Here is a 13,448-nt window from a genome sequence, read left to right on the forward strand (position 1 = left end):
TCTTTATTGGAAACTTGATTAATCTGGTGTCGAAAATTTGTGTCTTTAGTTTTGCACTACGACTATGAGGCTAATGTCGCTAACAAGTAATGTGTCATCAATTACGTGCCTAAATGACCACTCAGTTGCCTCAAACTGCCCTGGGTGGTTAAACAGACTTGCTTATGTGGTTTCAGACACTGTATGAGATGCTGTTTTCATCTGAAAATGAACAAAGGCTCATCACATAGCTAAAAACTGTTGCAGCAGCCATGCTAAACTCTATAGCTTTGTACATTTTAACACTTTTTTTTCCAATTGTGCAACAAAAGATGTCTTGACTGATCAATTACATTTCGAATATTTTTTCACCAAACTATTTCTCCAACTGACTGAAAGGCCAGCCATCCAGTCTGAACTTGTTGGCCTGTTTTGTACATACCAATTAAATGTGAAGCGTCTCTGTATGGAGTTATTACCGCCTGAGGGTGGCAGAACTGCTGATGTGGCAAGTTCTGCTCTGTGTGCAGCTCTGTGTGCAGTTATTTATTCAGTGATCTACTGAACATGTGGCTGCAGATGCTTATTTTAACATCCGTGTGATTCTAACATTCATAAGTTATCATAAAACTCTAACATGGGTGGATGTATGTTTTACATGGACTAAAAGTATATTGCATAGCTAAAAAACTATTAGTGGCCTTATTGAATCTTGACTTTCATCCATTTTTATAGCTAAAAGTGTCATTCAGTGTCAGAAATCACATAAGAAAGTCTATTTTAGATTGCTTAAGAGCTCAGTGACAATCAGGCATGCAGTTAGCATGAAGCAGATTAGTGGGGTATATGCTTCCATTACTTTTAAGCTATATTAGCCTTGAAGCTCCAGTGCAAAACAAATGAAGCAATTTTTTGGCTTTTTAAGAGGGATGTGTTTTATTGGGGAAATGGCATCAGCTTGATTGTTCAAGTATGATTTTATTTTGTTCAAAGTCATTGACCAAGTTTATCACTGAAGGTATCACTGATAGGGGATAGAGGGCCACTGTTAGCCCACTGAGCAAAGATGGTGGCTCACTGGCTTTTTGCTTAGCATTTTCTGGGTAGCCCACTGGAGGTTAAACAGTGAATTAGACAAAATGCCACTTTTCATTACTTATTTTGCACTTACAGTTGAATTTATTTGTTTTGTTTTTATTTCTTTTTCTTTATCCTTTGTAAATTAGTTTAGTAAATCATTTTAACAGTGAAATTAGTAATAAAGCCTGCTATACAGATGTAATCTAACACAGTGTCAGCAAAATTTTCAACAAAATCATTTCATACTAGTCCTAGTCATTCTTTTTTTTCTCTCTAAATTGGTCATAACAATTGTATACATTTGTTGTCCTAAATAAAATTCTTTGTGCATTTAAAATCTGTTTGAGAAGATTATTTATTTGTTAGACCTTGTGAGCAGGACAATAATCTGGGTGGACCAGCAGCTGCATACAGTGGGAGGCCAACTTTTTCAAGCCAGCCGACTGATTCTTGCTGTCTGGGATAATCCAGTGCTTTCTGCAAAAGTAACATATCATGGAAAATTCTTATGATAATGTTGTTGAAAACCTGCATAGAAGTAGCAGCGCTAGTGATAGTTGTAGTAATAGGAATATTTCTTTGATGAGACCATAGAGTACACAATTAATCTTAATATATGGAATCATACACCTTCCATTTTAGCATCTTATTTGAACATTTGAGATGGTCTTCCACATGGTTACTGAATCTGCCTGAACTTTCTGCTAAAAAAAGAGAATTTGTAGTTTGTAGTTCCTCAGATTGTTCTCGCACTCTTCTTGACAGAGATAAAAATCTCCTTTGAAGCTAAAACAAAGACACAGTCGCATCTAATTTCAAAGTAAATTGGAACAGCTCTCAACAAAGATGTCCTCCGCATTAGGAAATAGAGAGGTGGAACTTTTTAATCAGTTCCACTTATTTAATGGCTCGCTGTGAGCGAATCATATTGATTAGCCCTGGGTGCCCTTCAATACCCATCCGGAACATTCCGCCAAGTCAGATCCAGCATTGCTGCATTCCTTCTCCACGTTGCTTCCCATAAAACTCACTATGCTGACTGTCTGATTCTGTGGTATTTTAACTATAGGGTGCTCTATTGTGAAAGTTTGCATTTTGTAGTGGTGAATAAAAACTGTGCTGAATTTCCAGTCTCTGACAATCCCTTGATGCATGACAATAGATAGAGCATCAACAATGTGTCAGAATTTGACTACTGTTGCAGAATGTTGAGCAAACCTGTATAATATTAGTGTTTAAAAGTGTTCAGGGATTATTGTATTGACATAGTTCAGAGTTAGACTTCAAAACTCAATATGAACAACAGCTTAGCTACGAAGTGGTAGACCACTCAAAAGTCACAGAGTGGGGCCCCTAAGTGGTAAAGCACACAGTGTCTAATCTCTGTTGAATCACTGACTATAAAGTTCCAAACTGGCTCTGAAAGCAACATCAACAAAGGAACTGTGCATCAGGAGTTTCAGGAAATAGGTTTCTTTGGCTGAGCAGTTACACACAAGCCTAAGATCAAAATGCCAAGCACTGGGGGGAGTGGTGTAAATGATTTCGCCGCTGGACTCAGTGACTCACTGGAGGAGTGAAAATGTATTCTGTGAAGTGACGAATCACGCTTCTCTATCCGGCAGTCTGATGGACGAATCTGGGATTGGCGAGTGCCAGGAGAACATTACCTGCGTGACTGTATTGTGCCAGCTGTAAACTTTGGTGGAGGAGGGATAATGATATGGGGCTGTTTACAGTTGTTGGCATAGGTCCAACTGAAGGCAAATCTTAATGCTTCAGCAGACCAAGACATTTTGGACAACTGTATGCTTCCAACTTTGTGGGAACAATTTGGGAAGACCCTTTTTTGTTCCATTATGACTGAGCCCCAGTGCACAAAGCAAGGTCCATAAAGACATGGCTGGATGATTTAAGTGTGGAAGAACTTGACTGGCCTGCACAGAGTCCTTACCTCAACCCCATTAAACACCATTGGGATGAACTAGAACAGAAATTGTGAGCCAAGCCCTCTCCTCCAACATTAGTGTCTGACCTCACAAATGCTCTTCTGGATGATTGGGCAAAAATTCCCACCGACTCACTCCCAGAAGAGTGGAAGCAGTTATAGCAGTAAAGGGGGAACCAACTCCATATTAATGACTATGTAGTTAGAATGGGATGTCATAAAAGCTTCTTTATGTCTAATGTGTAGTTGTCCCAATACTTTTGTCTATATAGTGTATGTTTACTGATTGCTATAATAGTGTTCTAGATAGTGCTCTTAACTTTCCAATGCAGAGAATAATGAATAAGGAGCCAATCTGAACACTGTAAGCAGCTTCAACTTTAAACCCTGCAAACGAGCTGCAGAAGCCCTTTTGCCACTTTATGCCAGAACGTGTTCAGTGGCACTTGGCAGGCTGTGCTGTCATCATGCTGTCCAGACACACAGCATTACATAACAAGAAGTGCTGAGGGCAGTTATCGGCTGGCACAGAGGCACCAATCATAACAGATTCTAATGCCACTCTGCAGAAACTGCTTCAGGCAGCAGACAAATGGGCTTCAGGCAGCAAGTCCCTGGACTCTGTTTAGAGAGTCTGTCCTCCAAGCTAGTAAAACTGGGCACGCATCTGAGCACAATGCATTCATCATAACAAACAATCATCCATCTTTTAATAAACACACAGACTGTGCGACCAAAAGTCTGTGGACACAAATCAAGTGTATTAATTGGGAGTTTGTTCTCCTTTGCTGCAGTAACAGCCTCTACACTAGATGTGGCTGTGAAGATTTGATTTCTTTCAGCCACAAGAGCATTAGTGAGGCCAGGTAGTAATGCTGGATAATTAGTTCTGGATCAAATGCCACTCCAACTCATTCCAAAGGTATTGGATGGAGCTCCATCTCTCCAGAGAATGCAGTTCCACACCAGAGCATCCACTTGTACAGGCTTTGCTTTTTTTATGGAGATTATACATGCTGTGTGTGCGCAATTGAATGCACTAATTAGAAGGGGTGCCTAGGCTTGTCATGTAGTATCAAATATCTATCTGATTCCTCTAGACGAGAATGATGTGTTTGGGGAGAAAGTGAAGACTCCCAGTTCCGGCTATGAGAGGAGCAATGTCATTGCCTGAAAGCCGTAGAGAGAATGATGCATGGCCTTTTAAATTCAGCAACAGCTGGTGTTTTATTCCCACAGCCACTGTTCTCAAAATCGCAGGATCTGATGCATCTGTGAAAGATGGCTGGAGCAACACAGAACAGATGTTGGTTATTATAAGGGAAAAACATGCCACCTCCTTATGGTGAATTGGACCACAGTGTGCAATTAGCAGCAGCCTCGACGCATGGTGGATGGTGGTGGCTGTTGCACGGCAGGATGTTCTAAGGCCTAAAGTGGCTCCAAAAGGACATTGTTATAGTGGATCATAGAAAATGGCACCAGAGTCAAAGTATTGTACACCGCTGGAATCATGAAACCCAAGACAGAGTTCCTTCTGTAATACAGGGGAATTCAAAAAGATTCATCTGATTTCAGAAGGATTTATTTCACTTGTAAATCATTACAGAACAACGCAGTAAATTGTAAATGGTTTAAATGAGCATACAGTTTATTATTTACTTTAACAACCTGCTCCAGCTGTACAGGCAACATCAACGCCATAGTCAAATTCATTCCATACTCGACTGAGCATGTCGGCTGTCACTGTACTCACGGCTCTTACAACGTCATTTCGGAAATCATCCAGTGTTGTTGGGAGTGGAACATATACAGAATCTTGAATGTACCAACATAAACAAAGTCACTAAGCGTGAGATCTGGTGATGCTGGTGACCTTTTTCTTGAACTGTTGGTACCAAAGAGGAATGCTCACTATCATACTGACAGTCAGAAACTCTATGAGCCCCTCTTTCAGTTGGTATGTGATTGGTTCCTATTCGCCTCACGGTTGTAAAAATATGGTGATTTAAAATCGGAAAATCTTTTTGAATCACCTTGTATAGTTTATTAGTGGACTCCTTATACTGTTATACATTATTATATTCATATGCAGTTGATCAGCCAAAATAGGTTAGGTGCTTCTTTAGTTTTATACTGGTGCTGCAAAGCTAACAAAGCTAAAAGATTAGGGGAGCTTATACTCTGCTAATTAGCATTGTCAAGATAGCTGCTTCTACTGTTCTCAGCTATGCGATATGCTTTTGTCCGTGCGCTCTAGAGTGTCATAAACCATATAAGGAAGTCTGTTACAGATTGCTTAACAGCTCAATATGATTTGAGGATGACCGAGGCATGCACTGTGCACAAAGCTACTTGGAGGGTTAAAGGCTTCCATAACTCATAACTTGCTGGCTATGTTAGCCTCATAGCTATGGTATAAAACTAAGGAAGCAACCTTCAGACACTAAACTGTAGCTGCACAAATACTTTTGGGATATAGTGAAAAGCAAATGATTCTTTTTGGCTGAAAAACGGTGTAACCATGAGCCGATTCCACAACAATATATATTGCATCATGATTTGCCTCAGATTTATTATTCATAATTTTATCACTTCCACACATTTATTTGAAGTGTGCCTACAGCTCCATTCTAATGCTGTTCCACATGGCTTGAGTAGCACCATGTCTCAGTTGCATATTACAGCGTCTTATCAGGACCCAAAGCAGATGAATCTTCCACAGAAAATATGAAACTATGGCATTATTATGCTCTTATTAATTAGCCTGGTGCGATAAACCTCAGGCCATGTCCTTATGCATGATAGCAGCAGGCTTGCACTCTGTAAGATGTTCTGCATGGTGGAGTTAATAAGTGATCAGACTAATTTCTTTCCAAAACAACACTGGATGCAACTGCTAGGCTTAGACCCCTTTTAATGGTTCAGGTTTTGGAAGCATTAGGTCGAAGAACATGGAAGCATCTACATTGAAGAAAAAGAAGAAGAAAAAAAAAAAAACAAACTCAAATGCCATCAATATAACATACCATCACAAAGTTTAATAGACACATGGACATTCGTAATGTAAACAGACTAAAGATGTAGGCAAAACTCGTCTTGCATGACTGCAGTAAGACATTATTGTAGGCAACTGAAAGTTTAGTATTTTTGACCAAAATTTGTTAGCAACTCTCACATATGGTGGTTCACGCCTTGCTTTTATCACGGATCCAACCATCAAGATGAGTCTACATAGACATTTGTGATGCAGATTTCCCCCCCAAATACACATTTTATCCTCTAAGAACAAAAATGCATAGACAAGTCAGGTTTTTAATATGGTTTTAAAACAACAGTAAACATAGTTGTACTGACGTGCTTGGAAGTGGAGATACAGCTGTTGATAAAAGTAGAAGAGGGCCATGACCACTGAGGAAGTTCAGTTAAAGACTTATTGCCACCAGGTAGGGGTGTAACAATGCATTGTGATATCGCAATGCAAAACTGAGACAATGTGCATTGTAGGGAATGGACATTTTATGCATTTGCCATGTTTGAATTAAACTGTATTGTTTAAACTCAGTTTACAAATGATCTGTACCAATCAACACTTCACTCCAGCACTCCTCCTGCCTCCCAGCTCTGTTGTTGTCAGTAAGTTGTGCAACAGCATGACTACCACCTGTTCTTTACTCATTTGTCCAAAATATCATGAGAAAGCTGAAACATCATATCATAGACTGAATCGAATTGTGGGCTCAATGCATTATTACATCCCTACTGACAAGATACCAAAAGATGACAACTGACATTATGCAGAATTTCTGAAAGAAACTTCCACAGATATTAAAAATGTTCAGTAAAGTTCACTGTGGTAAGGTTTTTAAGACCTTCAGAGATCTACTTAAACGGTACACCATACACCACAAGGCAGGCATGCGTCATTTCAAAACACTAAGTTACGGTTAAGTTAACAAAATACATGAATGCACATTAATTACTCCGCATGATGTCAGGTGTTCAAAAAAAAAAAAAAAAAACCTAAAATACTCAAAATTCAATAATTAAACATTCCAGTTAAAAGTAAAAAATAAAAGGTATGTCTGGGCAGTTAATGGTTCTTTGTTAGAAAGATTCCCTTTTCACTTTGACTGCCAATACTCAGAGGACTAGAAACACTATATATTGGCAAAGACACAAAGTCTGCTATAGAGCAGTTGGTTATAAAGCATAAGGCTGAAACTGTTTTGTTCTCTGTTTAGTACTAAGTCCTAATCTACAGCAATTTATGTAAAAACGTCCTTTTGCTGAAAACGTGTCTCTAAGGGGATGTTGTTCACCTTTCAGTTTTAAGATTAAAATCAGAAAAATAAATAAGGACTCAAGACATTCATTAGATATCTTTTCAAATTATTTTACAATAAAAGAAAAAGTTGGCACAATTCATTCACTAGTATTTTTTCCGCATTGTCTTTACAATTAAAAAAAAAAGTTGTGAAATTTCACATTAATACAAACATTCAAAAAAATAAAAATAAAAAAAGAACAAAAAACTACTGAATGAGTCAGGTAATTCACTCCACGTCCTTTATGATGTAGTGCAGTGGCTTCCTCAACATCTTGCACATTTAATGTGATGAGATTATGATGTGAGGATTACAATCCAGTTGGAAGTTGGAAAAAAAAGAAGAAAAAAAAAGAAAAGAAACAAAAACAGTCAGCTCTCCACAATCTCCACCTGAATAAGCCCAAACATGATAGCAACAAGAAACAAAACAAACACCATCCCCAAAAAACAGGAACCCAAAAGTCCATTTATCCTAACTCATACAAACTTTTCTTCTTGGTTTGACCAGACAAATGAAGCTCTTGGTCCGTTCAGTCTCTGACCAGGACAGACACACAACACACAAACTGCCTGAAGCATGATGCTGACCAAAACAGGGGGGAAAAAATTTAAAACTAAAAACGAAAAGTCACACCGACTCATTTTTCATGACCTCGTCTGACAGCGAGGCATACGACCGCTGGCTCTCGGCTGCTAGTGTGACGGTTAGTGTGAGGAAGAGGAGGGGAGTGAGGAAGAGAGGGGGGGAGTAGGGCAGGCAGTGAGCTTTATAGACCTGCTCCTCTCCCATCTCACTCTCAGTCCTTCCCTCTCCGTCAGTCAACAGTGTTGTGGTGGGTTCAGATGTAGTGAGGAGCCACTGCAGGGCGAGAGGTCACTGCCTTCTGTCCTCCGTCTCTGATCTGGAGAAGGCCATCACCACGTCCTCTGCACCTGACAGGAGAACAGCGAAGTTTGGCAATTTAGCAACTGGCAATTAATTTAATAAAACAACATGTTAAAACACTATTTATGGCATAAATTAGTTAGAATCAGAAACTGAAAGCACAAAACAGTTTCTTAAAAACATTACAATTCCCCTGCTGTAACTCTAAAAACGGCAACACAGAAGCCGAAAAAACAAAACTAAACATCACATTCCTGCGATGATTAGACACTTTACCAAGGGTATTACACTCATGAGGGTACAAAGACGCAATTGGGCAGAAAAAGCCTAAATTAACTGAAAGCACACTCCAGGGCTGCAGAGATTATGCTCCTCCCAAACAACAGCAAACCACATTATAACCACCTCACATTATACTTTCAGCTTCATACCCATATTTTAGCACAATACCCTGGATGAATGCAACACAAGGTCAATTCTAGTAAATGAGGACTACAGGAGCCATTAAAACAGGATAAACTCTGTCATAACTGTAATATAACTGAGCCTATTTTTCTGTATAAGAGTCAAATACAACAGTTTGTTTCACATTTGTATGATAAAGTTGCCTTGTAGGCGGTTTCTCTGTAGGCCTGTAAACTGCACCTTCATCAAAAGCTTCTGTCCATTCCTCCCCTCTCAGCAGCAGGTGGAGATGACCCTGCCCTCACATTGAGAGGGGGACAGGTGTTCTCACAGCCCAAAACAAACATACCGTAAGGCCTTGAGGTTTGTGGAGAAGTTGTTTAAAACATGCTTCAGGCTTTCTTTAATGTCTCCTGGCCACAACATGTTGCTGGGCCTTCAGTGTACTGAGAGGTAAGGGTGTAATGATTTGACATGGTACAGATAAAATAAAAGGAATAACACCGTTTGTACAGGCATTTCTGTACAATACCCCAACTCTTGAACGCAATCAACTAGTGCAGCTCAACAGCTGCTTTCTAAAACACAATGTCACAATACATATGGTATTCAGGAAAGGGAAGTGTTCACCAACCCCCTGAATCTAGTTAGAAGAACAATCTGCCACACCTGCTTCAGCTAATTAACTTCTTCAGTAGTCCGTGATTGGCTGGATTAGATGTATTGTGATTGGGCAAGGAGGGGGCAGCTTGTTAGAAACAGGGCTGAAACTAAACTCTGTAGGAAAGCAGGTCTCCAGGAGGAGAGCTGGTGATCAGTGATGCAGGATCAATTCACCCAACACGTTTAAAAAACAACACAAACAAAGAAAAAAAAAACCCCAGAAAACCACCCCACAACAGCAGTGAAGGAGTTTTAATTTTCACTCAATTAACCCATTAAAATCCCAGGCTACATGGACTAGAAGTGTGTAACAAAACTTTGGGCCTGTTGGGGGCCCCTGGCCTTTTAAAGGGTGAAACAATCTTGGACACAGACCTAATTTAAACAGTAACATAGGCATAGTTAATGCTGAGTGTAAGGCAAATGAGACTTGCTGGGTTATATATAGGGTTATATGAGGCAGTCCAGACGCAGACACTATTTTGCGTCAGGACATCCTACTGGCGACTTAAGAATTAGATCAGATTCTAGGTCAGAATCTTGACCTGAAAATATGCCCTACTGACATGAAGTTTTAAAACATTTTATTTTACTTTAATGCCCCAAAGCCCTTCATATAAACTACTTGTCATCCACAAGGAGCTATACATTCCGGTACAAGTTTAGAGGAGGGGGAAAGGGGAAAATAAATAAATAAATAAAATCAGTACTCTCACTCCTAACAATACAGGACTGGCAACAGCATTTAGCCAAGACATACTGCTGATATCTCTACAGAGGATTCCATCCTTCCATATACAGAAGGCAATCATGAAGCACTGCACTGAGCTGCATGGGTCATTCTGCTACACCAGATAAGCGTGTCTAAAGTGAATGATAAGGCATCTAGCATTATTCTGAAGTAAGGACACATGGGTCAAACCTAAAACAAGCACCCACTGTGAAATCTATCTGTCTGAAGAAGGTAAGAAAATACAATTCCGGCTGCTTTACGGGGAACCTGAGAGCTCAAGAGGAAAGATATCACTTGTGATTTTAGTCAGGTATGTGGCTAGACTCGTAAAGGGGAGTGCTAATCAATTCAAATCCCACATTACGGATTCTGCCTCAGCTCGGAAAACAAACGCAGTTTGGGAGGTAAACAGGATTTCGAGTTGTTCTGAAATAGATATGGATTAATACGTACAATTTCATCAAAACAGTAAATAATCAGGACAAACACTCAACTGCTCGGGCTCGTGCACTTCATGCCAGGCCAGGTGGATGGCTGAAGGTTAAGAGGAGTGTGTTTGTTATGGAGGAAAGGCTCTCATGTGTTTTAGTTGAAATCTCCCAGGACCTAATCGAAGCTGCTTGCTGAAGCGGATTTGTCCTTGTCAGCAACTCAATAAGGCAGCACTCTAAGCCAAGTCAAAAACAGCAGATCCTATGACCCAAAACTGTGCCCGTTCTTGTAATTTGAGAGCTGCTATTGACAGAGAAACAACCTGAATTTTGACAAATGCTCAACAAACTGTCAAAGTCAAAAATTAAATACCATCACTGTTATAACAAAGCCTTTTGCCTCCATTTTATGAAGGAGAAACCATCACTTAAAAATACTTTAATATGACATTTAATATTTTATTTGAAGTCATTTCAAACCATATCTTCTAGTTTTTTCCATCATGAAAATGTTCACAGACTGGAACGGAAAAAGGAAAAGGAAAACTAGTTTCAAAATTAGATAACAGTGTTGGTGTGCTGCTTTGACGTTATGATGCACGATACATAAGATATTTGGGCTCACAGACCTGAGTGCCACATTTTAAAAAAAAAAATACTATTAGTAGAAGTGTTCTTTAAGTACTGGTGAAGCACTAAAATTTCTACCCTTGAAAACGTGTGTAAAAATGGGCAAAAAGAGTGAACAAAATAGGAAAAGCGTTTAGATTCATGACTGAACATGCTTATAATGAAGCGTTAAACTCTAAGGTATCACAAATAATTTTATTAATAATAAAAATTAGAAATAGTGATTAAAAATGTTTCCACTCTCTCACACTGCTTTGCAGAGATGCATTCAAACAGCTTGAGCTGCAGCAGATCAACAGTGAAAAAGCTGACAGCATTTGGAATCACTGAAATGTCAAGTAACAGAAAGGGGTTATAATTAGGGGTGTATAATATTGTGATATGATAGTTTTGCTATAAGTCCCACATAAAAAAAACAAAACAGCAAACAAACAGTACAAAAAACTGCTTTTTTCTGTTTGCAGCTCTGGTTTTCAGCACAGTGTGTCCTCATTTTCAGTTTCGGCCAAGCCTTCATTTCAGTGCATCTCTAATATCAGTCATGACTGGGTAAACTCAGACAGGCTTTAAACAGAAATAATCGATGATAAAAGCTTTGATCAGAGTGTGCCTCTCCAGTTCTGCAGTCAGACTGCGTGCAGACGCCTTTTAAGTGGTGCTTCTGACGAAGAAGCCTGTTTTTATTTCTCTGCACCTTTGCTATAAAAAGCATTCACAGCTTCCCATAACACCTCCCGGTTTGATGGATTTAATTATGTGCAAAGATGAAAGTAGGCCAAAGACTGTATTAAGCACACAAGCACCCACCAAACTGAGTGTGTGTGTGGGAGTCTGTGTATACTTGTGTGCATATTAAAGAGGGCGGAGCTTTTTTAAAGGGGCTGTAACAGCACAGTTCGTGTCTAGCACGACGAGTGAGGATTGGTCATCACTGTGGGCCACATCAGAGGCAACCATTTGTCTATGCTGGGTTCTGCATGACCAAAGCTTAATAAGCAGCAATGCAGAGAGAGGAGAGGCCCTTTCATGTCTCCTTATTCTGCCTTTCATGCCTGCAGACCTTACACATCACACACACCTCCCCTGTGAGGTGAGAGGGGGCTCGGTTTAATGCTGGAACCCTTCGCTTAAATCCCTTCATCATCTCTCTGTAAATGTGGAACAGGGCACCAATTTAACTTCAAAAGGTGCGTTTTGTAGCACAGAGGTGGCCAGTGTGTTTTGGTTGTGCGTTAAATCAAGGGCTGCCTGATTCAGCTCGATTAATCAAATCAATTATGCACGCACAATCAGAATTTGCCAAGATCGGATTAGACAGATTTTTGCCATAAAAATTATTTTAATTTTTAATAAAATTATTTTTATTTTGGCTAAACTGTGCTGCAATTTTATGAATAATGAGTGTAATATAACATATCATTCAGTACTACGCAATAGGCACACCAATCAAACAGTGCACTTAACAGAATGTAGCAAATAAAGCAAAGTAGCTTAATTCTATTTTATTGCCTAAAATACAACAAAAATTAAACAAGCAAACCCACAACAAGTGAAGACCCTCCCTGCTCTTAAAATATGCTTCCTCTTTATCTTAAAATCGAGAGCAGGGAGGACAAAGCACACTCCTTATTAGCGCAAATTAGCTTAGGGTTAACAAATGAGCTCATTCAGGGCTAGCATATTATTACAAAACTTTGTTAAAGTAAAAAAATGGAAATGCTAAAATAATAACCTGAAGCAGATTTTCAGGCACTCTTAATGTTTGCTGTACTGAGAAATGCACTGAGACGGGACATTGCTGTATAATATCCAACTGAATTAGGAATTTTGTGAATAGTTACAACCCTATTCATTTGAGCTAGTAAACAAGTTCACAAGGTATTTAAATGCTTTTGCAACACCTGTATAAAAAATGTCATAGCATAATTAGTTGTACGCAAAAATCTGAATACCTCAAAAATGAACTTCTGTTGATTTTATAAGTGAAAACAAGTCACCATATCTTTTGCAGAGAACACACTTAAATGTGGCGTTTTTCTGGCATGTTCTCTGTAAAGGATTTGTTAAATATTTTCCACTTAGAAAATCAATAAAACATCTGTACTAGGGCTGCTAAAACTTTTGTAGACTACTGTATGTGTGCTAAATTTTCTACCAAGGTTTCTTTCTATGTAGCATATATTATTTAAACCATGTCATTTAAATTGGCAGCTGATTTTTTTTTGTTTACAAATTACATTCAAGAGCAAGAAAGGTTATTTATATAACTTTTATATAAAAGTGTTATTCATTTATATAACATTTAGATAAACCTGTAGTGTCTTTCATGTGTTTAGCTAGTTCAAACAGATTGAGGCTAATAA

The 13,448-nt window shown here is 39.0% G+C and overlaps 1 protein-coding gene across 1 annotated transcript in view; it reads right to left on the bottom strand.

The window, feature by feature from the left end:
• Positions 1 to 5,907: 5,907 nt before the first annotated feature.
• ctnnbip1 (catenin, beta interacting protein 1) overlaps positions 5,908 to 13,448 on the bottom strand; it is a 33,654-nt gene continuing 26,113 nt past the window's right edge. Inside the window, exon 4 of the mRNA XM_017708449.2 lies at positions 5,908 to 8,270. Coding sequence (XP_017563938.1) covers positions 8,212 to 8,270 — 59 coding nt within the window. The 3' untranslated portion in view covers positions 5,908 to 8,211. The remainder of the gene's footprint in view (positions 8,271 to 13,448) is intronic.

This window comes from Pygocentrus nattereri, chromosome 9 (assembly GCF_015220715.1).
Source record: "Pygocentrus nattereri isolate fPygNat1 chromosome 9, fPygNat1.pri, whole genome shotgun sequence".
NCBI lineage: Eukaryota > Metazoa > Chordata > Actinopteri > Characiformes > Serrasalmidae > Pygocentrus > Pygocentrus nattereri.